The sequence below is a fragment of the Malaclemys terrapin genome, chromosome 2, assembly GCF_027887155.1.
Source record: "Malaclemys terrapin pileata isolate rMalTer1 chromosome 2, rMalTer1.hap1, whole genome shotgun sequence".
Taxonomy (NCBI): domain Eukaryota; kingdom Metazoa; phylum Chordata; order Testudines; family Emydidae; genus Malaclemys; species Malaclemys terrapin.
The window spans coordinates 142,093,984-142,114,348 of record NC_071506.1 but is presented as its reverse complement, the minus strand read 5'-3'; the positions used below and the strand labels follow the sequence as shown (position 1 = coordinate 142,114,348).

At 49.0% G+C, this 20,365-nt stretch overlaps 1 protein-coding gene across 1 annotated transcript; it reads left to right on the top strand.

Annotated features, from left to right (window-relative positions):
• Nucleotides 1–1,882: 1,882 nt before the first annotated feature.
• Nucleotides 1,883–19,194, top strand: LOC128831286 (neuropeptide FF receptor 1-like). Its single transcript, XM_054017604.1, has 5 exons — nucleotides 1,883–1,887; nucleotides 3,552–3,700; nucleotides 8,935–9,264; nucleotides 12,912–13,011; nucleotides 18,309–19,194. Exons 1-5 carry the CDS (start codon nucleotides 1,883–1,885, stop codon nucleotides 19,192–19,194), a joined length of 1,470 nt encoding a protein of 489 aa, XP_053873579.1.
• Nucleotides 19,195–20,365: the final 1,171 nt, after the last annotated feature.

The following is a 20,365-nucleotide window of genomic DNA, read 5'->3' as shown; positions in this document are numbered from 1 at the left end:
TGAGTGCATGTCCCAGGCCAGGCTTTCATCCACTAGCCCATCCCAGCTACCCCAGGGTAATCAGTGAAGGGGAGTGTGACACCCTGGCACCCCCTTACTCCCCACTGTCATGTAATTAGGATATGTTCTATACAAAGTGTGCCTTGTGAGGTATCGTTCTAAAAGTCTTGATCTGCTAGACAGTCATATCTCATTGGATTGTATGTGCTATTGTCGTATATGAAGTTTGGTTATGTATGGATCAGCAGTGTGCCCTTGTTGCCAAGAAGGCTAACGACATATTGGGCTGCATTAGTAGGAGCGTTGCCAGCAGATAGAGAGATGTGATTATTCCCCTCTATTTGGCACTGGTGAGGCCACATCTGGAGTATTGCATCCACTTTTGGGCCCACTACAGAAAGGAAATGGAAAGGAGAATCCAGGGGAGGGCGAAATGATCAGAGGGCTGGGGCACATGACTTACGAGAGAGGCTGAGGGAACTGGGCTTATTTAGTCTGCAGAAGAGAAGAATGAGGGGGGATTTGATAGCAGCCTTCAATTACCTGAAAGGGGGTTCCAAAGAGGGTGGATCTAGACTGTTCTAAGTGGTAGCAGATGACAGAACAGGGAGTAATGGTCTCAAGTTGCAGTGGGGGAAGTTTAGGTTGGATATTAGGAAACACTATTTCGCTAGGAGGGTGGTGAAGCACTGGAATGGGTTACCTAGGGAGGTGGAGGGATCTCCTTCCTTAGAGGTTTTTAAGGTCAGGCTTGACAAAGCCCTGGCTGGGATGATTTAGTTGGGGTTGGTCCTGCTTTGAGCAGGGGGTTGGACTAGATGACCTCCTGAGGTCTCTTCCAACCCTGATATTCTATGATTCTATGATTGTACAATTGGTTGCCCTTGATGGCCCATCAAATAGGTTTAGTGCTGATGCCATTCTGTCTGGGGGTGTCACCCAGAAATGCAGCACAAGCTTGGAAATACAGATCTACCCCACAAATCTATAACAATACAAAGGTGATACAAACATATATACAAGATTACCAGACTTGATAAATCCTAACATTTTCCCTGACACCTTACCCAGCATAGCTAGCACCAGTCATTGCAGTTTTATAATATTGGTATTAATAATAACACTGCAAAGTGTCACACAATTCCTTTGTGTCCACACGGCGTGACAGCCAGGAATTGAATTATTCTGTCCATCACGAGTTCTTCTAAAGCCTTGAGGTTACATTAACAGGTGTGTAATTGCACTTGTCGCCCTTCCTTAAATCTATGTCTGACGTTGGCTGTTCTCCAGTCAGATGGTACTACCCCTAAATCCTCGTGACCAGACTAACCACATCCTGTGCCAGTTCTTTCAGTATTCTGGGATGGGAATTACTCTGTCCCCCTGAGCTGAGCACAATCCGCTTGTTAAGTTTTCTTTAACCTCCGGTGTGGTAATTTCTAGACACTCCCTGTTTCCATCCGCCAACCTGTCTTCATGCACGTGTTCCATATCAGCAGCTTTATTAAGCCAAGAGACAGGATTCATTTCGGTTTTGTGCCATACCCAGATTACCTTTAATCTCCTTCCCATCCACACTGCTGTATGGCCCAACCCCATCTTTCCACGATGTCGCTTTCCTTGCTGAACAGCCCCATTTCCCACTCCCTGCTTCGTCCGAATAACCCTTTTGACATGGCATTAACTCTTCTAAACTCAGTACAAAAATGACTATGGGGTCTGGTTGGGAACTAGAATGACTGGACTGCACCATTGCAACTCTTTGACTACCCCATGTTCCAACATACTTTGTAACTCCCGTTTGGTTGCCTCCCGCATTCATTTGGGGATCTGGAACCTGCTGTTCTAACTGGCACCCAGGATCATTTGTAAGCCATGCTCTATGAGGTGAGTCTTGCAGGCTTGGTGGAGAAGACATCACCAAAGGTATGGACCGAGTGAAAGCCCTACTGACATGCCCAAGCCCTAACACTGAATGGCAGGCCAGGTCGTTCCTGGGCTTAGGAGGGTACTATTGAGACTTTGTCCCCAGGTTTTCCACCACAACATCCCCCCAATGAACCTCCGGAAGAACAAGGGCCCCTGAAAGGCCCAGTGGACATCAGCTTCTGCAGACACATTTGGCCCAGTCAAACACATCGTGTGCGGAGCCTGGGTTTTACTAAAGAATCCGTACTACAAACGAATGTCTCTTGGGGCGGTTCTACCGCGGGGGCAGAGGGTGGAGAACACCCCGTCCCATATTTCAGTCGGAAACGTCTCCCCCAGGAACAGAACGCTGGTGTGACGGAAAAGGCATGACGTGCAGTTAGGCAGTGGAATCATTTCCTGGGAGAGCCCTTGCCCCTGTCAGGACCATGGCTGCAAGCTATGAAAGACAACTCCAGGCTCGGATGCGGGTGCCCCATCTATCCCTGCAGCTGTTCTCTTTTGTGGTGCACCAAGGGTCTGGGGCAGGTCATGGAAAAACAGAGTGTCGATTCCGCAGATTGCCCTCTGCTACGCTCTTGAGGGGTCTGAGCATGACCGGGTACAAAGGTGCTCCCTGGCCCAGACCCGAAGGGGTTAACGCAGCAGCTCTTTAACCCTGACCTATTAGAGGGAGCAGGGCTGGGGGTGGGCTGGAGCCCTGCCCCTGGGTCTGTGTGTGGAGACTATTGGTTGCTGTTGTCTTTGTTTTGCTGTGGCTGGTTTTGTTGTGTGTGGACTCGGTTCTCCTACAGGCGGCCCTGGGAAGGTGCGTTTCTCACCTTGGGCAAAGCTGAAGTTGCTGCTTTGGGCTGGGATTTCCAATGAGCCCAAGGGAATTAGGCACTCCAATCCCACTGAAATCCACTGGGCATGTAACTCCCTTAGGCGCCTTTGGAAATCACAGCCTTGAATCTCAAAGTGTGCCCACACCATGCTAACCTGGCAGACATACCCCTCCCCACTCCAAACTCATCCCCTCCTCAGTAACTGTGTCTGCGTCCTCTCCTCCAAACTCTTCTACAGCCTCATTTCACACCTCAGCTAAAGACATCTGGGTCCCATGGACTTCTCCCTCTGCTCTCCTGGTCCCGGGCTGTGTTTCTTGCTGTTAGGGAGACAGGTTGCAGGGATGTCTTTCCACACGCAAAGCTGTCCTGCAATGCACCCCCTGCTCCCTGCCAAAGCTGCCTCTCCTGGACCGGCTCTGCTCCCCCTCTTCCCTCCCTGACACTGCTTAGGACCCAGGGGCTACCCAGCACAATGGAAGCTTCCGAAAACTGAATGCACAAGGGAAAGTGGCATCTCTACAGCAAGGGAAATGGTACTGTAGCATCCGGTCTGCCAGAGCAGAGTATGTGTATGCTGAGGAGTGACCAGGAATGTATGTGTGTGTGAGACAGAAAGATTCCTGATGCAGGTGTGATTGTGTAGGTAGGATACTGTGTGGACGTGAGAGTCAATCTGTGGGTGTATTTCTGCTTGATTGACATCACAGTCTCACCTGCCCCCAGGTTTATAATGTGATGGAGACAGCAGCCTCTCAGGCAGTTCAGGAACACTGTGGAGTTAACACCATCCAGGGGAAAGGATCTACTGTGTATCAGAGACTCAACCCTTCTGTATCTTTGGGAACATTCGACTAGCTCTCACGCCCCATCTGGGCAAGAGAGATCTGCAGACATCCCAGAATCAGGAGACTGTGCTTGCAACCATGACACTGCTTTAACAGGTGAGTGGGATGGGCAGTTTGTTTCCCTGCCAAAAAAAGGAAGCGGAAAATATTTGACCATTTTCTTGTTGTTTCGCTTTGAAAGGGCTCTGTTGCTTGACAGCGTGGGCTCAATGTATTGCCTTTTGCCAGTGAAAAGGGTGGAGGGAGAAAACTTTACAAAGAAGTGTTGCAATCCAGGGAAATTGGTGCCTAATTCGATTCTGCCGGTGCCAGAAACCTTGAGCTTTGTTTTAATGGATAAATCCACACTGAAAAAGTGTGGTCATTTGTACTGTAAATGACCAGCTTACCTTGCAGACGGTGGTGTAATCACTGCTCAGAGTGGGATGGGGATTAAAAATACAGAAGCAATTTGTGCTGAAGCAAAAATATCTGGGTTTTCCTTTCGGTTCCAAACAGAGCTTTCAAGATTCCCTCTGAAATGACCGTGATGCGCTAGTCTCCGATGGCTGGGTTAATGCTTCTTATCATGTCAAGTGGGCAGTTTTCATGGAGGGGATGACATATAATACTTTCCCTCTATTATTATTAATAGAAAAGGGGGGCATTCTTTTTCCAGCTTGGAAACAGATCTCTTGGGAGTGGGGGAATGAAAAACGAACCCTTGTCTAAAGGAAGGGTAAATAACAAGGAGCTGAAACTCAGCTCAGCTGTGGAAAGGACGGTTTGGAAAAGTTTGAAAGGTTATAAAGCCATCTCAGCCCTTGGCCTGTCTCCTACAGTGTCTTAGACTGAATTCTAAGTAGAGATGTGCTGGGTAATGCTGCGGTTCGGATCTTGAATAAGTGAATCATCTGTTCTCAGCAGGCACCTCAGCTAAACTAACCTCTCTGGTTTCTAATTCAAAACAAAAGAGCTGATCCTTGGTTTTTGCTGCATGAGATGATTCACACCTAAACCACCTCCTCTCTGAGCCAAGGCAGGAAAGCTGAGTATAGAGCTCTGCAGGAGACAGGGGACGTGAACACTTGGTGCTGTTAATGTTTGGGGCGTAGGAAATGTGCCCAGGGAGGATGGATTTTTATAGAACAAAATCAAACTTTTGCAGTTTCTGCTTCAAGTTAGATTTTCGCCCTTTTCTTAACAGAACGGCCTGGAGCAGCGTTAACTCTTTAGCTCTTAGCGGCGCACAAGGCTTGTTCTCACATCGCACTCACTGTGCTCAGGGACCGCAGTGGGGTTCTTCAGAGCAACGGGGGCAGGATAGGGCTGTTGCTCTGGGGCTGGAGTAGCTGGGGTTGCTGCTGGTTAGAATGGAGGAAGATGGGTGGTTTGGGGAGCTGCAGGTCAGAATGGAAATGCACTGACAGAGCTGTTTGGAACAGAGGCTGGGAATAGCAGGGAATGTAGCAGGAAATTGCTGGATTGGACCAGACCAATAATAATACCATCTAGTCTGGTATTATTCTGTCTCTGGTGGTGGAGAGCACAGGGTGTGTCAGAAGAAGGTGCAACCCCCAAGTTGACATCTATGCAGTGAGTTGTGCCTAGGGGAAGTTTCCTCCTAACTCCTGACAGTTCATGCTCCTCTGATCATCAGTGTGTCCTAAGCAGGAGCATGCATCCGATGAAGTGGGTATTCACCCACGAAAGCTTATGCTCCAATACATCTGTTAGTCTATAAGGTGCCACAGGACTCTCTGCTGCTTAAGCAGGAGGGTTTATCGTTCTGCCGCCGGGAGTGTAGCTGTCAAAGCCTCACCTGGGGGTAAGGAAAATCAAAGTTCCTTCTGTGCTGACTCACAGCCTATTGGAGAGTTGAGTGACGTGTGTGAGGAAGCCAAACGGACCAGAAGAAGAGCTGCCACGTGTGAAGGGGAGGAGATTCATTGGCAGGAGCAGAAACGGGGCTAGCCCAGATGTGTGCCATGCTGCATGTGGGGTCACCTGGATGGCAGAGATGCGAAGATATTTTACACATTGGCCTGTTCTCAGTCCTACCCCATCCCGCTGGGCTCTGTCGCGCCCTCGTTGATGCTTCTGTCTCGGATTCCTCACTCAGACTGGTGATGTCTTGTCGTGCCACTCCTTAGACATAGTTCTTGAAGCCTTTCCTTGTGATGGGTCAGTCCTTCCAGCCCCACTTGCTTTACCTGTTCTTCTCCCAATCCCCTCCTTGTGTAGCCGGCTGGCTGGGACTCAGTCTCCCAGGTCCTAAAGCAACATCCCAGTCCCACCAGAGCCAGCGAGAGCAGCCACCCTGCCCTTCCCGCAGCATGCAAAGCCCCAAATCGCTCTGGGTCACATCTTGGTCTCATGCTGGTGTCAATCAGGAGTAAGCACACCGCCATTGCCGCAGTAGAGGTAGAATCAGACTCAGACCCTTGGCCATGTTTGCTGCTGTATCCCCCAGCAACCGCTCCGGTGTCCCCCTACAGGCTTCTCCTGGCATGACTGCTCTCCAAGCACAGGCCCCTTGACAATGGGCATGTCAAAGGATTCCCCTCCCAGATGCATTGTCACTCATGTCCCGGAGCAAAACGATGCCAGGTTATTTTCTGCCCAAAGCACTAACTTCTCCAGAGCCTCCATGCTGTGGCGCGGACTCCACAGGTTTCTGTAACACTCCCAACTCTCAGCTGGGTAGTGCAAATGTGATGCAAACCTGGACCTACCACTACTCCCCGTGGCACCTCCCTGTTTGATACGTCTCCGCTTAGCAATCCCCGGCATTATGGTCCTTCAGCTTTACCCCGCAGACTGTTTGGGTGAAAGTTCAAGGAAGATTTCAAGGAACATTAGTAAACGCTGGATTAAAATCTAGAGAGATTAGCTCGACTGCATTCTCGTGTGGGTTTAATTTGATCGATTTTGGAATAGTCAGTTTTTATTAGCCAGGTGCTCATCCCGCGTCCTCTAGGTATGGCTGCGTATTTCCTCTGCTACTTATTTTTTGGGCCATTCTGTTATTTTGGATTGAATTTGTATGTGCACTGCAGTAACTGCCCGGATGGTTGTTTTCATTTCTGACAATTGTACCGTATTTTCTCTTTCGTCCCTAGCCCTTTGATACCCCCTTATTAATAAAAATGATGTTTTAGTAGTTTGACAGTGCTTGAATTCATTCCTTTCCCATCCTTAAATCCATGTTATCTGGACCTGCCAGTTTGTAACAAGTGAATTCATCCAAGTACTGGCAACTAGAGATGAGCCAAAAATGTCATCTGTTATTGGCACTGCCCATACCCCTGGGTTGAGATCCAATGGGATCTGGGTCCAAAACAACCCCTGGTTTGGGGTTTACACAACCACAGCTGATTGCTAAAGGTTTTTGAGAACCGAAGCCAAGCGTTTTGGCCAGTTCCCCTGACCTACTGTTTATCAACAGTCACATCACTGATGAGGCCAATGCTTCACTCAGTTACACCAGTGCAGCCCTGCAGATTCCAATGGCCTGGCACTGGAGTAACTGGGAGCAGAATTTGACCCAAGGTCTATATTGCTTCCTGGTTCTCCATACCCCTTTTCCTGTTAATGATCAGTTCAGCAGGTCAGACGCTTTGGATGGTTTTGATGTTTGCCTCCCTCCTCATAGAGTCATAGAATATCAGGGTTGGAAGGGCCCTCAGGAGGTCATCTAGTCCAACCCCCTGCTCAAAGCAGGACCAACACCAACTAAATCATCCCAGCCAGGGCTTTGTCAAGCCTGACCTTAAAAACCTCTAAGGAAGGAGATTCCACCACCTCCCGAGGTAACGCATTCCAGTGCTTCACCACCCTCCTAGTGAAATAGTTTTTTCTTAATATCCAACCTAAACCTCCCCCACTGCAGGGGGTGAAGGGTAATAGGAGCCTATATAAGAAAAAGACCCAAAAATGAGGACTGTCCCTATAAAATCAGGACATCTGGTCACCCTACCTTTTGCATCCAAAAGTTCTGCAGCCTCTGCTCGTTGTCCGGAACCTACATTACAATGCATTCCTACCAATCGGTGCTCATTTCTCAGGCCCAGAAGATGCAATCCGCCGTGTGGAGCTGCTCTGTGAATGCCAGCAGCGACCTGGCTTTTTTTTCCACTCCGTCCATCAGCCTCCAGTTATCGTGCCTGAACATTTCTTACTCTTACTCATCGTACCCCACATTGTAGTTGTACAACGCGTCCAGATTCTGCAAATACAGGAGAATCACGTGTCCTGTATTAGCAACGCTCATGAGAATCATGCTGAGTTGTGCAGAATCCAGGTTTCTTTCAGAGAGATGGTGGAGTCTGGAAAGCATTGTATGGGACTGTGGGGATTTTAAAAAACAGCATGAAAACTATAGGATGGTATAAGCATTATGGGATGGAGAAAGTATCATGGTGGGAATTTGACTCCTAGCTCCCAGAAATCCCTGGGCAAACCAGTAGCATCCCACAAAGCACTGAGAAAATGTTCCCCCAGGCAGGAGGCACACTGGGATATCTCCCTGTCCTGCATCGCTTACCCACTCTGACGTACCCACTCGCGATGAGGATATGCAGCACATGTGCATGTGGACGAGGGATATACCACAGACGGCGGGCTTTCGCTCTCAGTCACCCCTGCAAACGGTCGAGTTCCAAATTGTGACCAGAGCGGCCATTGTCATGGGACCAGAGGAATTGTGGGACAGCTGCTGGAGGACTGTTAGAGTTGATACAGGTCATGCAATGCCTACCTCACACTGCATCAACCTAAGATGCCCAACTGTGGCTCTGTGTGGCTCAGGGATGTGGGTACTGGGTTGCTGTTATGGAGCGCTTATGTCGCTGGGAGGCCCATTTTGGTGTAGGCCCATGCACAACTCAGGCAATGCAAATTGACTCGGTCAACCTATGTTTGTAGCAGAGATCAGGCCGCTGAGTCATATTATACTCCTTGTTCCCTGCCCCTGTAAGCTCTCTAAGGCTGGAACTGTCACCTGTGTGGACAGCACCTGATCCCTGCTCTGGGCTCTGACGTGCTAGCCCAGTGTGATCTATAACAGTCACTGCACGACTGGTAAACCCCCTCATAGAATCATAGAATATCAGGGTTGGAAGGGACCTCAGGAGGTCATCTAGTCCAACCCCCTGCTCAAAGCAGGACCAATCCCCAGACAGATTTTTGCCCCAGATCCCTAAATGGCCCCCTCAAGGATTGAACTCACAACCCTGAGTTTAGCAGGCCAATACTCAAACCACTGAGCTATCCCTCCCACCCCCGGTGCTGAGAGCTAGCAGACCCAGGCACCTGGGTGGCATGCTGAAACTTTGCTTGTTGCGCTGTAGGTCAGCGTGCTGAGATCATGGCTGTCCACGAGTCTCTCCAGAAGGAAACCTCTGCTAACGAGACCCTGAGATGGATGGATGGCAGGCACCTCAATGGCACCTTCCTCCCGTACTACCAGCACTCTCCAGCAGTGGCAGCTGTCTTCATTGTTGCTTACCTCTGCATCTTCCTCTTGTGCATGGCTGGGAACTCCCTGGTGTGCCTGGTGGTGGTGAGGAACCAGCGCATGCACACGGTCACCAACCTCTTCATCCTGAACCTTGCCATCAGTGACCTGCTGGTGGGCATCTTCTGTGTGCCAACCACCCTCCTGGACAACCTGATCACAGGTGAGAGCCCCCCCCATGGTCAGCCTTCGCCTTGGGGGTCCACCAGCTGGGGAGGGCGTGGGTTGGTGGCGCAGAGAGGCAGGAATCTCACAGGTCTCAACAGCCATCCCCTTCTTTAAAGTCCTGCTCGGATCATGACCTAGTAGTCTTTGCCTCTTCCAGCTCCAGGGCACAATTTAGGGTCTTTGTCCAGGAAGAGAGAGCCAAGAAGTGCTGCCTGACCCCGGCCGATAAGTAAGAGACAATATCTGCTAGCAGAATGCGCTTCACTCCAGTTGACAACCACAGAATGAGATCCAATTGCTGGCAGGTGACGCTAGACAAATCAGAAATCCGGCTCCGTTTTGTAACCATAGGTGTAATTACCCAGGGGGATTCTCCATCCCTTAAAGTCCTTCAGTCAAGGCTGGATGCTGTATAAAGGATAGGCCCTGGTTCGAGCACAAGTGTTTGGGCTTGATGCAGGAACCCCTGGGTGAAGTTCTGTGGTCTGTGATATGCAGCAGGGCAGACTGGGTGATCTGCTGCTCCCTTGTGGCTTTGATGGCTACCGATCTATGAAGACTCAAAGCTTCAGATGACCTCCCTGTCTCCTGTAAACAGGGGATGATGCCTTCCGGCAGGTGAGGCTTGTTTCAGGGTTGCTTGGCAGTGCGTACCTAGCTGGGGACAGGCTGCCTGATGCTGCAGACTCATTGGAAGGGAGATGGCCAGGCTAGTGGGTGGAGGCATTGCCAATCTTTTGACATGGGGGTGGGTGGTGCACGTACCTCCTAGAGCAGGATGCCACCCCCTCGAATCCATTGGCTCTATGGGGCTGAGACCTGTTCCTGTGGGATAAGCCTGCTGGAGGCGTGTGCTCTGAGCCCTGGCTGGACTGAGGGGAGCGCAGTTTGACGAGCACTCCTGCTATTCGGTGCTGGCTCCCATCATCACTAACACGTTCTGGATGATGTGGCACGTACTATAAATCTTCAGCATCTGGCCCTGGGGTCCAGGGCCCATTTCTACGTGGTGATTAACACACTGTCCGAGTGGACTGCATCACTGAGCTGGCCTGCAGCCTACGAGGGGTGAGTTTGCTGCCCAGGTGATCGCGCTTGTTCCTCTGGCTGGACTCTTCTGAACTTTTAATGAAATGGAATTTAAACAGCCCTCAAAAGTCAATTAGTTCTCCTGGACGTACCTTGGACCGCAGGGGCCCAGTCCTGCCCGCAGACCCATCAGAATAAATGGGACTCCAAGCAAGCGACTGAGGCCAGAGCTTTGCCTTTCCCATGGGAAGGGACAGGGGAAAGGTGAGGCTGGAGCCATGGATCCCAACCCTCTGGTGGCTGTCCCACTTCACCTCACAAAGGGCCAAATCCTGGCCCTGCCCCTTGCTGGGGCACACTGGGCGTGGCATGAAGCAGCTGATGTGCTCTGGAACAATCTGCCTGCACAGGGTGGACCCAGACGCCGCAGGGATCAGGGCCAGATGGAGACCTTGATGGACTGATCATAGAATTGTAGAATATCAGGGTTGGAAGGGACCTCAGGAGGTATCTAGTCCAACCCCCTGCTCGAAGCAGGACCAATCCCCAAGCATGCGTGACTGGGTGACTGATTCCAGGAGAGTGGTGGGGAGTTCTCCTTACACCGACTCTCAGAAGAAACAGCTTGCATTCCCCAAGCGTTTGTTGCCGACTCTCGCAGGTGTGGGAGAGGGGAGAGGTGGGGGCAGCACTAGCCATGTTCCCTTGGGGGCAGCGCAGTGCTGCTGCACTGTCTAGCCTCCCCCCTTAGCTCAGTTCATAACTGTCTGTAGTGATTTTAGGATGGAAGCTACAGGGCCCAGGCTTAAAGGCCTCAATCCTGCGAAGCCCATGGAAGTTTGCCTGAGCAAGGACTGAGCAAAAGTAGAGTCATACATGGAGCAAGGCCTCAGGGCCGAGATTCAGCTAAGCCATGAAAGCCTAAGTAGGGCATGGGGGTGGGTGGTGCACGTACCTCCCAGAGCAGGATGGGAGGGGCAGAGTAAAGGGGATTTCAGGAGGCACAGCTATTCAAGCTTCTCTTTTGGATGGAGATGTTTGTCCGTGCTCCTATGAAGGTGAAGGCTGCTAGAAGTGATCTTAGACCTCATGCTTTAACTGCCAGGGTTCGTCTGAGTCCAGGAATGTGAGACTCTGGGGTATGAACTGGCGATGTGTTTTAACAGGAAAGGACAAGAGCGAGGCAGGCCAGGCACAAAGGCAGCAATGGACTACGCGCTGCCGACCAGCACTTGTTCTCAGTAGAAAGAGGAACTTGAGTCCAACTTTGGTTCTGTTTGCATCCCATCTGAAGAGCCAGCCAGCCAGGCAGAGGTAGCTGCACTTACTCAGGGCAGTGTCTTCAACTGCAAACTGCCACCACGCATCAGGTGGTTTCAGAATGTGCACTGCTGCCTGCTAGTGGGGTCATGGGGTTAGAGTCGGATGCTATTGAAGACGATGGAGGCTAGAGTTCAGAGGGCAGGGCTAGGAGCCAGGGCTCCCGAGTTCTATTCCTGGCACTGCCACCAACTTGGGTGTGTCACTGGGCACTTCACCCTCCGTGCCGCTTTCCTCTGCTGTGAAATAGGGATGATAATACCTCCTCCAGAGGGATGGTTTGAGGCTTAATGAACAAATGTGGGTAAAGCACTTTGGAATCCTCAATGCAAGGTGCTGCAGCACCTACAGGCCTGAGCGCAGCACAAGACAGATTTGCTATAGGCATAGGGACATTGGCATGGCTTCGCCATCCCATTGCCTTCACCTGGGCATGCCGATGTGCTAGGCACCGACGGCACTAGCCATGCCGTCTTGCTGGCTATTCTGTGAGTTCCCATTCACCTATCCCACTGCTGCTGCAGGGTGAAGTGCTCCCTAGTGGTTAGAGCGTGGTTACGCTGCTAAAAGCAGCTCCCCGGTGGCTGGGTAGTTTATGCAGCTGTGTCTTGTTCTCTTCAACAGCCACAGGAAACCAGTCCAATTCCTGAACTGGATGGCTGCCCCCCCAGGAGATTCCCAGCCAGGCCTTGCCCTGGGTGCAGCTTTCATGGCTAGGCTGAATCTCAGCCCTGAGGCCTTGCTCCATGTTTGACTCTACTTTTGCTCAATCCTTGCTCAGGCAAACTTCCATGGGCTTCGCGGGATTGAGGCCCTTAGGCCTGGGCCCTTGGCAAGTGCCTCTGCGGTTAATTTGAGCACATGAGCATGGCTGGCTCCCCACCCTGAGTCTCTCGCTCATTCATTACGCCCAGCTCTGTAGCCCAGGGGGGCTGCGTTCCCGAGGCTAGGAATGGTGACCTGACACCCCAGCATGTAGATCCAGCTCCCACCATCTCGGCAGGGCAGTAGCGGGCTCTAGCCATGGGCCAAAGTGAAAGAGCTGCTTCTGCAGCGCTGGTGCTAGGACAAAGGACCCTGAGAATGGCGTAGAGGTTGCCCTGCCGCCGAGGCCAGGGACGACGCTCACTTGCCCGGCCGTGTTAAACCGGGCCCACGTGGCGAGGGTGAGGGTCGGGTAAAGCCTTTGGCTTGTCTGCGAGAGCCGAAGTCCACGCCCTAGGAGCGTGAGGGGGGAAAGTGCGAGTTTTTACTCCTCCTGCTCGTTCACGCTGGCTCCATGTGTCTCTGCAGGCTGGCCCTTCAACCAGGTCGTCTGCACCATGAGTGGCCTTGTCCAAGGATCGTCTGTCTCGGCCTCCATTTTCACGCTCGTGGCCATCGCCATGGACAGGTGAGCTTCCCGTAATCTTGTCATTTTGATCCGGCCCGTTATAGAGCTGAGAAGTTTTGATCTGAGGTGAAGATGAAGGAACTCAATGTAGCTTATTGACAAGAAGGTCCAGAGGTGACTTGATCGCTGTCTATAAGTATATTGTTAAGTATTTGTTTCCCATGTAGATACTTACAGACTGTGATCGTAGAATCACAGAATATCAGGGTTGGAAGGGACCTCAGGAGGTCATCTAGTCCAACCCCCTGCTCAAAGCAGGACCAACCCCAACTAAATCATCCCAGCCAGGGCTTTGTCAAGCTGGGCCTTAAAAACCTCTAAGGATGGAGATTCCACCACCTCCCTAGGTAACCCATTCCAGTGCTTCACCACCCTCCTAGTGAAACAGTGTTTCCTAATATCCAACCTAGACCTCCCCCAACTTGAGACCATTACTCCTTGTTCTGTCATCTGGTACCACTGAGAGCAGTCTAGATCCATCCTCTTTGGAACCCCCTTCAGGTAGTTGAAAGCAGCTATCAAATCCCCCCTCATTCTTCTCTTCTGCAGACTAAACAAGCCCAGTTCCCTCAGCCTCTCCTCATAAGTCATGTGTTCCAGCTCCCTAATCATTTTTTTGCCCTCCACTAGACTCTCTCCAATTTTCTCCTCATCTTTTCTGTAGTGGGGGGCCCAAAACTGGACACACTACTCCAGATGTGGCCTCACCAGTGCCGAATAGAGGGGAATGATCACGTCCCTCGATCTGCTGGCAATGCTCCAACTAATGCAGCCCAATGTGCCATTAGCCTTCTTGGCAACAAGGGCACACTGCTGACTCATATCCAGCTTCTTGTCCACTGTAATCCCCAGGTCCTTTTCTGCAGAACTGCCCCTTAGCTAGTCAGTCCCCAGCCTGTAGCGCTGCATGGGATTCTTCCGTCATAAGTGCAGGACTCTGCACTTGTCCTTGTTGAATCTCATCAGATTTCTTTTGGCCCAATCCTCCAATTTGACTAGGTCACTCTGGACCCTATCCCTACCCTCCAGTGTATCTACCTCTTGCCCAAGCTTAGTGTCATCCGCAAACTTGCTGAGGGTGCAATCCATCCCATCATCTAGATCATTAATGAAGATGTTGAACAAAACTGGCCCCAGGACTGACCCCTGGGGCACTCCGCTTGATACCAGCTACCAACTAGACATAGAGCCATTGAGCACTACCAGTTGAGCCCGACTATCTAGCCAGCTTTCTATCTACCTTCTAGTCCATTCATCCAGGGCTGGCTCCAGGCACCAGCTTGGCAAGCAGGTGCTTGGGGCGGCCACTCCGGAGAGGGGCGGCAGGTCCAGCTATTCGGCGGCAATTCGGCGGACGGTCCCTCACTACCGCTCGGAGCGAAGGACCTTCCGCCGAATTGCCGCTGCAGATCGTGATTGCGGCTTTATTTATTTATTTATTTATTTGGCTGCTTGGGGCGGCCAAAACCCTGGAGCTGGCCCTGCATTCATCCAATCCATACTTTTTTAACTTGCTGGCAAGAATACTGTGGGAGACCATATCAAAAACTTTGCTAAAGTCAAGGTATAGGAATGTAAAGTCAAGGTGATCAACTCACCCCTTAACCTTCTCTTTGCTAAACTAAATAGATTGAGTTCTTTGTGTCTTTCAGAATAAGGCAGGTTTTCTAATCCTTTAATCATTCTCAAGGCTCTTTTCTGTCCCCTCTCCAATTTATCAATATCCTTCCTGAACTCTGGGTACCAGAACTGGACACAGGATTCCAGTAACAATTGCACCAGTGCCAAACACAGGTAAAATAATCTCTCAATTCCTACTTGCAATTCCTCTGTTTCTGCATCCCAGGATTGCATTAGCTCTTTTGGCCACAGCGTCACACTGGGAGCTCATGTTCCGCTGATTGTCCATCTGTTCCCCAAATCATTTTCAGAGTCACTGCTTCCAGGTTAGAGTGCCCCACCTGTAAGTCTGGACTACATGCTTCGTTCCTAGATGTATACTATTACATTTAGCTTTATTACAATGCATATATTTTGCTTGTGCCCATATCACCAAGTGATCTAGAGCCCTCTGAATCAGTGACTTGTCCTCTTCATTATTTATCACACCTCAAATTTTTGCTTCATCTGCAAATTTTATCAGTGATCATTTTATGTTTTCTTGCAGGTCATTGATAAAAATGTTAAATAGTGTAGGGCCAAGAACAGATCCCTGCAGGACTCCACTGGAAACAGACCCACTTGAAGACAATTCCCCATTTACACCTACATTTTGAGACCTATCAGTTAGCCAATATTTAATCCATTTGATATGTGCCATGTTAATTTTATGTCATTCTAGTTTTTTAATCAAAATGTCGTGTGGTACCAAATCAAACGCCTTACAGATGTCTAAGTATATTATGTCAACACTATTACCTTTATCAGTCTGAAGGACATAAATCCACACCGTGTAGAGGTCAAAGCATAGGGGTTTATTACACACAGCGCTGGCGGAGTGTCACCTGGCTTATTAGGCTCAGAGACACTGTCAATCAATTGATTACAATGAAATATATAGATTTTCCATGGGCGGGGGAAAGTGACGGGGTAGGCAGTTCCACACCCCGGGATAGGTTTTGCAGCAAGACAAGATAGCACAATAGCCAATGGTTAAAAGGTTACACAATGTCTCCGCCCATGGTCTCAAGTTAGCAAATTAACATTTGATTAATACTTTGATAAAATGTTATTAGTATAAAATATATATGTTGAATTCTGATTTGGGGTCCATAGGAATGGAGTAACTCCTTTGATTGTCCGACAGGTACATGTCTAGGGGATAAAGCAAAGAAACAGAGAAAGCATATGAAAATAGAGATTGTCTTCTTTATGTCTTAAGGCAGGGCATTGGTCCTTTGGAAGGGAGGTGGAAGGATGCCGTATCATTATAGTGACACGTGCCAATATTTCATAAACTCAAGGTTGCATCTGTGGGAAGACTGTTTTCCCTTCAGGAGAAACACAATAGGAACAGGGATCCTTTGTTCAAATTGAAACATTGGATGAAACATAATTATTCAGTTATTGCTTCAACATCTGGCATACTGACCAAGCAGATCTTAGCAAAGGCAATGTTATTTTGTTTACCCCAGCTTTCTCTTAGCTAATCACTATTTGCACGGCTTCTGGTCTCCAGGCCAAACTCTGGACTTTGGGTCTGAGAAAGAGCTGGCACAATCCATATACCAGGTTGTTATATAACATGCACATGGATTTTAACCCTTCAAGTCAAACTTGTGATCTCATAAAAAAAATATATCAAGTTAGTTTGACAGGATGTATTTTCCATAAACCCTTGTTGATTTGCATTAATTACATCACCCTCCTTTAATTCTTTATTCAGTGAGTCCTATATCAGCTGCTCCATTACCTTGCCTTTGATCAATGTCAGGTTGACAGGCCTGGTCATCCCGTTTACCCTGTTTAAATACTGGCACACCATTAGCTTTCTTGCAGTTTTCTGGAACTTTCCCAGTGCTCCAAGACTTATTGAAAATCAGCATTACCACTCCAGCAAGCTCCTCGGCCAGCTCTTTAAAAAACTTCTGGATGCAAGTTAACTGGACCTGTTGATTTAAACATGTCTGACTTTAGTAGCTTCTGTTTAACATCCTCCAGAGATACTAGTGGAATGGAAGGAGTGTTATCAACACCATATGATGAGACTATATCATCTGTTTTTATCCCAAATACAGAACAGAAATATTTATTGAACACTTCTGCCTTTTCTGCATTATTATTGATAATTCTACCATTTCCATCTAGTAATGGACCAATATCATTGTCAGGATTTCTTTTGTCCATAGATTTTTCCTTGTGTCCCTTTGCTTCCCTTATCAATTTTCTTCAATTCCTAACTTATGATTTATATTCATTACTATCATCTTCCCCTTTCGTTCATTTGTTATATATTATTATTTTTTATAGCTGCCTTCATGTCTCCTCTAAACCAAATTGTTTTTATAACCAGCACATGTTATAGGATTGCCCTGGGAGCCATCGAGATATTCAGGCTGATTTCTTTCTCTCCACCAAGGTGGAACTGTAGGCTGGCCATACCATCCTAGGCCTGACCAATCCATTTTGGAAACTGAAATCCACTGGAAAGCTTTGGTTGGGTAGAGCTCTGACCAGAGCCAAACATCTAATTCTGCAATAGTAGAAGTCCCAAGTGAGTCCAGCTACTGGAGACTGGTACTCTAGTGAGCCTGGAAGCAATGGAACAAATCACATTTTGCAGTAGAAACAACCACTATAAGTTGGTAGATATCGGATTCCCATTTTTTTGGAAGTACTGGAACGATCAATTCCCCGCTGGGTAACCTTGTTCATGGTGGCCCCCGAGACCTTAGGCCCCTCCCAGCTCCTCAGACCTGCTGCACCTTCTTTCTCCTTTTCCCTGCATTCCTCTCTGTCCTATCATTCCTCTCCCGTTCTCTTTAACTTACCTTTTTCACTTTTCTTTGGTCCTCTTTTCACTCTCAACACTTTGCTTTCTCTTCTGCTTGGCATTTTCTTTCCTAAAAGGGAATAATTCTGGAGATTAGTTTATGATTTTCCTTTACAAAGGATCCCATACTGGGGCTGAATTCCAAAATGACCATTATTACCAAATTGTACAGGCAAAGTGCTTTAATCAGTTAATAATTGTATTTGTTATAGTTATAGTATTTTTATAAATAAGTATATTTATCGTATTTTTTGCCCTTAATAATGAAGAAGTCTGGTCTTATCTACCTTGCTTTCTAATCTGATAATGGCTCCACGTTAGATGCCTTTTGTGTCTTTGATATCTTTGTTATCATTATTAGCTGTGTTAAAATAAACAATAAAGAATAAGCATAAAAATGCACTGATATAAACAGACCCATCAGATACCCGGATCAAATCAAATAAACACCACAGATCTAGCTGACGAATTGACATTCCCACCAGAGTCCCAGGTCCCTGGACCCATCCCTACCCAACACCAGCATCATCTCCTCATGGACCAGGGAGGAAAGCTGAGGAGCCTTGCTGAATGCCCTGAAGGCTGACAAACTTGGGACAGTATGTACCTGGGCAGGTGAAGTCAGGTCGAATGGGCTGTGGCCCTAAGGGCAAAGGCCCTGCCAGCTGCCCCCACCCTCACATCGGTAGGGTTTGGCTCAGGCCCCTCCGCTCACTGCTAATGTGGCACCATGTGCCATGCAGAGAGTCTCTCTTTGCTAGGGCCAGGCCATAGGCTCTCTTTAATATCTTGTGCTCCTCCCCAGGTTCCACTGCATCATCCTGCCCTTCAGAGAGCGGCTCAGTCTTCTCAAGGCTGTGATAATTATCGTCGTCATGTGGGTTCTAGCCATAGCCATCATGTGCCCTTCTGCCATCCTGCTGACCGTCGCCCACATGGAGGATCACTTCCTGGTGCTAAACGATGGGCACAGCACCACCTACCCCCTCTACACCTGCTACGAGGCCTGGTCTGACAGCAGCATGCGGAAACTGTACACCACCATCCTCTTCACCCACATCTACCTCGTCCCCCTGGTGCTCATTGTCTTCATGTATGGAAGAATCTGCCTGAAACTCTGCAGCTCCACGGTGCCCATCCCCGAACATCCCACCTGTGCCAGCAGAGTCGGTAGCACATCCAGAAAGAGGATCAGGGTCATTAAGATGCTGATCTTGGTTGCACTCCTCTTTGTGGTCTCCTGGCTGCCCTTGTGGACGCTGATGCTGCTGGTGGATTACACCAACTTGACTGATGACCATCTGGATTTGCTGACAGGCTATTTCTTCCCCTTTGCCCACTGGCTAGCTTTCTCTAATAGCAGCATCAACCCAGTCATCTACGGCTACTTCAACGAGAACTTCAGGAGGAGCTTCCAGGCGGCCTTTAACTTCCAGCTGTGTTCCCAGGAGACAAAGCATAAGGAGACTTACTCTGAGCACTCTCGCATCCCCACCAGCTTCAGGATGTGCAACAGAGTCTTTGCGAAGGCAACCTCCTCCAACTGTGTATCCTCCCATCACACTCAAAACGCTGCCTCTCTCTTCTCCAGAAATGTTCAGCCCATGTGCCCTGGCCTGGGCTTGGAAAACATTGATAAAATAATGCCCTACCACAGAGTAACCCAGGCCTGGGAGAAACCAGAGGCATAAAAGTGGAGAGCAAGCAATACCCTCCCCCATTTCTATGAGAAGAAAAGCCTGTCTTCTCCTCATTCAGGTGGAAGAGACCCTTTGGCTTAGCTGGGGTCCTTCATTCACTCTAGAGGTGAGAAGAAAAGTTCACAAAGGTGCATCTGAGAGGAGGGTGGTTGAGCCTGTGGAGTCCTGCGTTGTATCCTTGCCACTGACCTGCTGTGGGACTTTGGGCATATCATTTCTTCTCTCTGTGCCTCGGATTTCCGATGTGTCCAGTGAGAGTAGCTGTGATACTGACTCGCCTTTGTAAAGCACTTCGACATCTGTGGATCGTCATCCTCACAAGTGTGCATGTTCCTGCTCAATGGAACCAGGTTGTTTTATGTGGATTGAACTTTATTCAACTGGACGTCCTTCATCTTCTCTTTATGCTTAGCTGCCAATGGGTTGTGAGGGTGTGCAGCTGATACAACGGACAGCGGGTATCGCCAGACCCTGGGTAAAGGACGGAGAGATGAGAAAAGAAATAACAGCAAAACTAAAAAGCGAAATGCATTGACACAACTGTCCTGTGAGGGTTGTGGTGGGATAGCTGGGTTTGGGATGATCCAGTGCTCAATGCAGGGAGATATTCTCCAAGGCTAATTCCTTGCAGACTCTTAAAACCAGCCCTCTCTCCAGCCGTGGTTTCTCACTGGGAGACAAGGCTCTCTCGATCATTTGCCTAGTGCTAAGTTTTCTTGAACCTCAGTGAGACAGATTTGCAAACCATCAGTGCATTTGCAGCCTGTTATGGCTAAGCATGTTTTCCCCACTTGCACATGAAAGCTTGTCCTTACACAACATGGACCATCCCTCTTGACCAAGTTTACAAACTGCTGCTTAAGTCTGCCTGGGAAATTGGTGGCTTGGAAGTCCATCAATTCACATGCCAAATGGGTATTTGCACCTGGAGATAGCCATGGGATAGGCAATGGACATTTATGCAAATCTGAAGTACTGTCCCACGTTGGTGCATCAACAGAGGAGGTTTTGGTACAAATTGACAAATTAAACAGTGATAAGACACCCGGACCAGATGGGATTCACCCCCGAGTTCTGACAAAATTCAAATCTGAAGTTGCAGAACTGCTAACTGTGGTATATAGCCTATTGCTGAAACAAGCCTGTGTGCCAGATGAGTGGA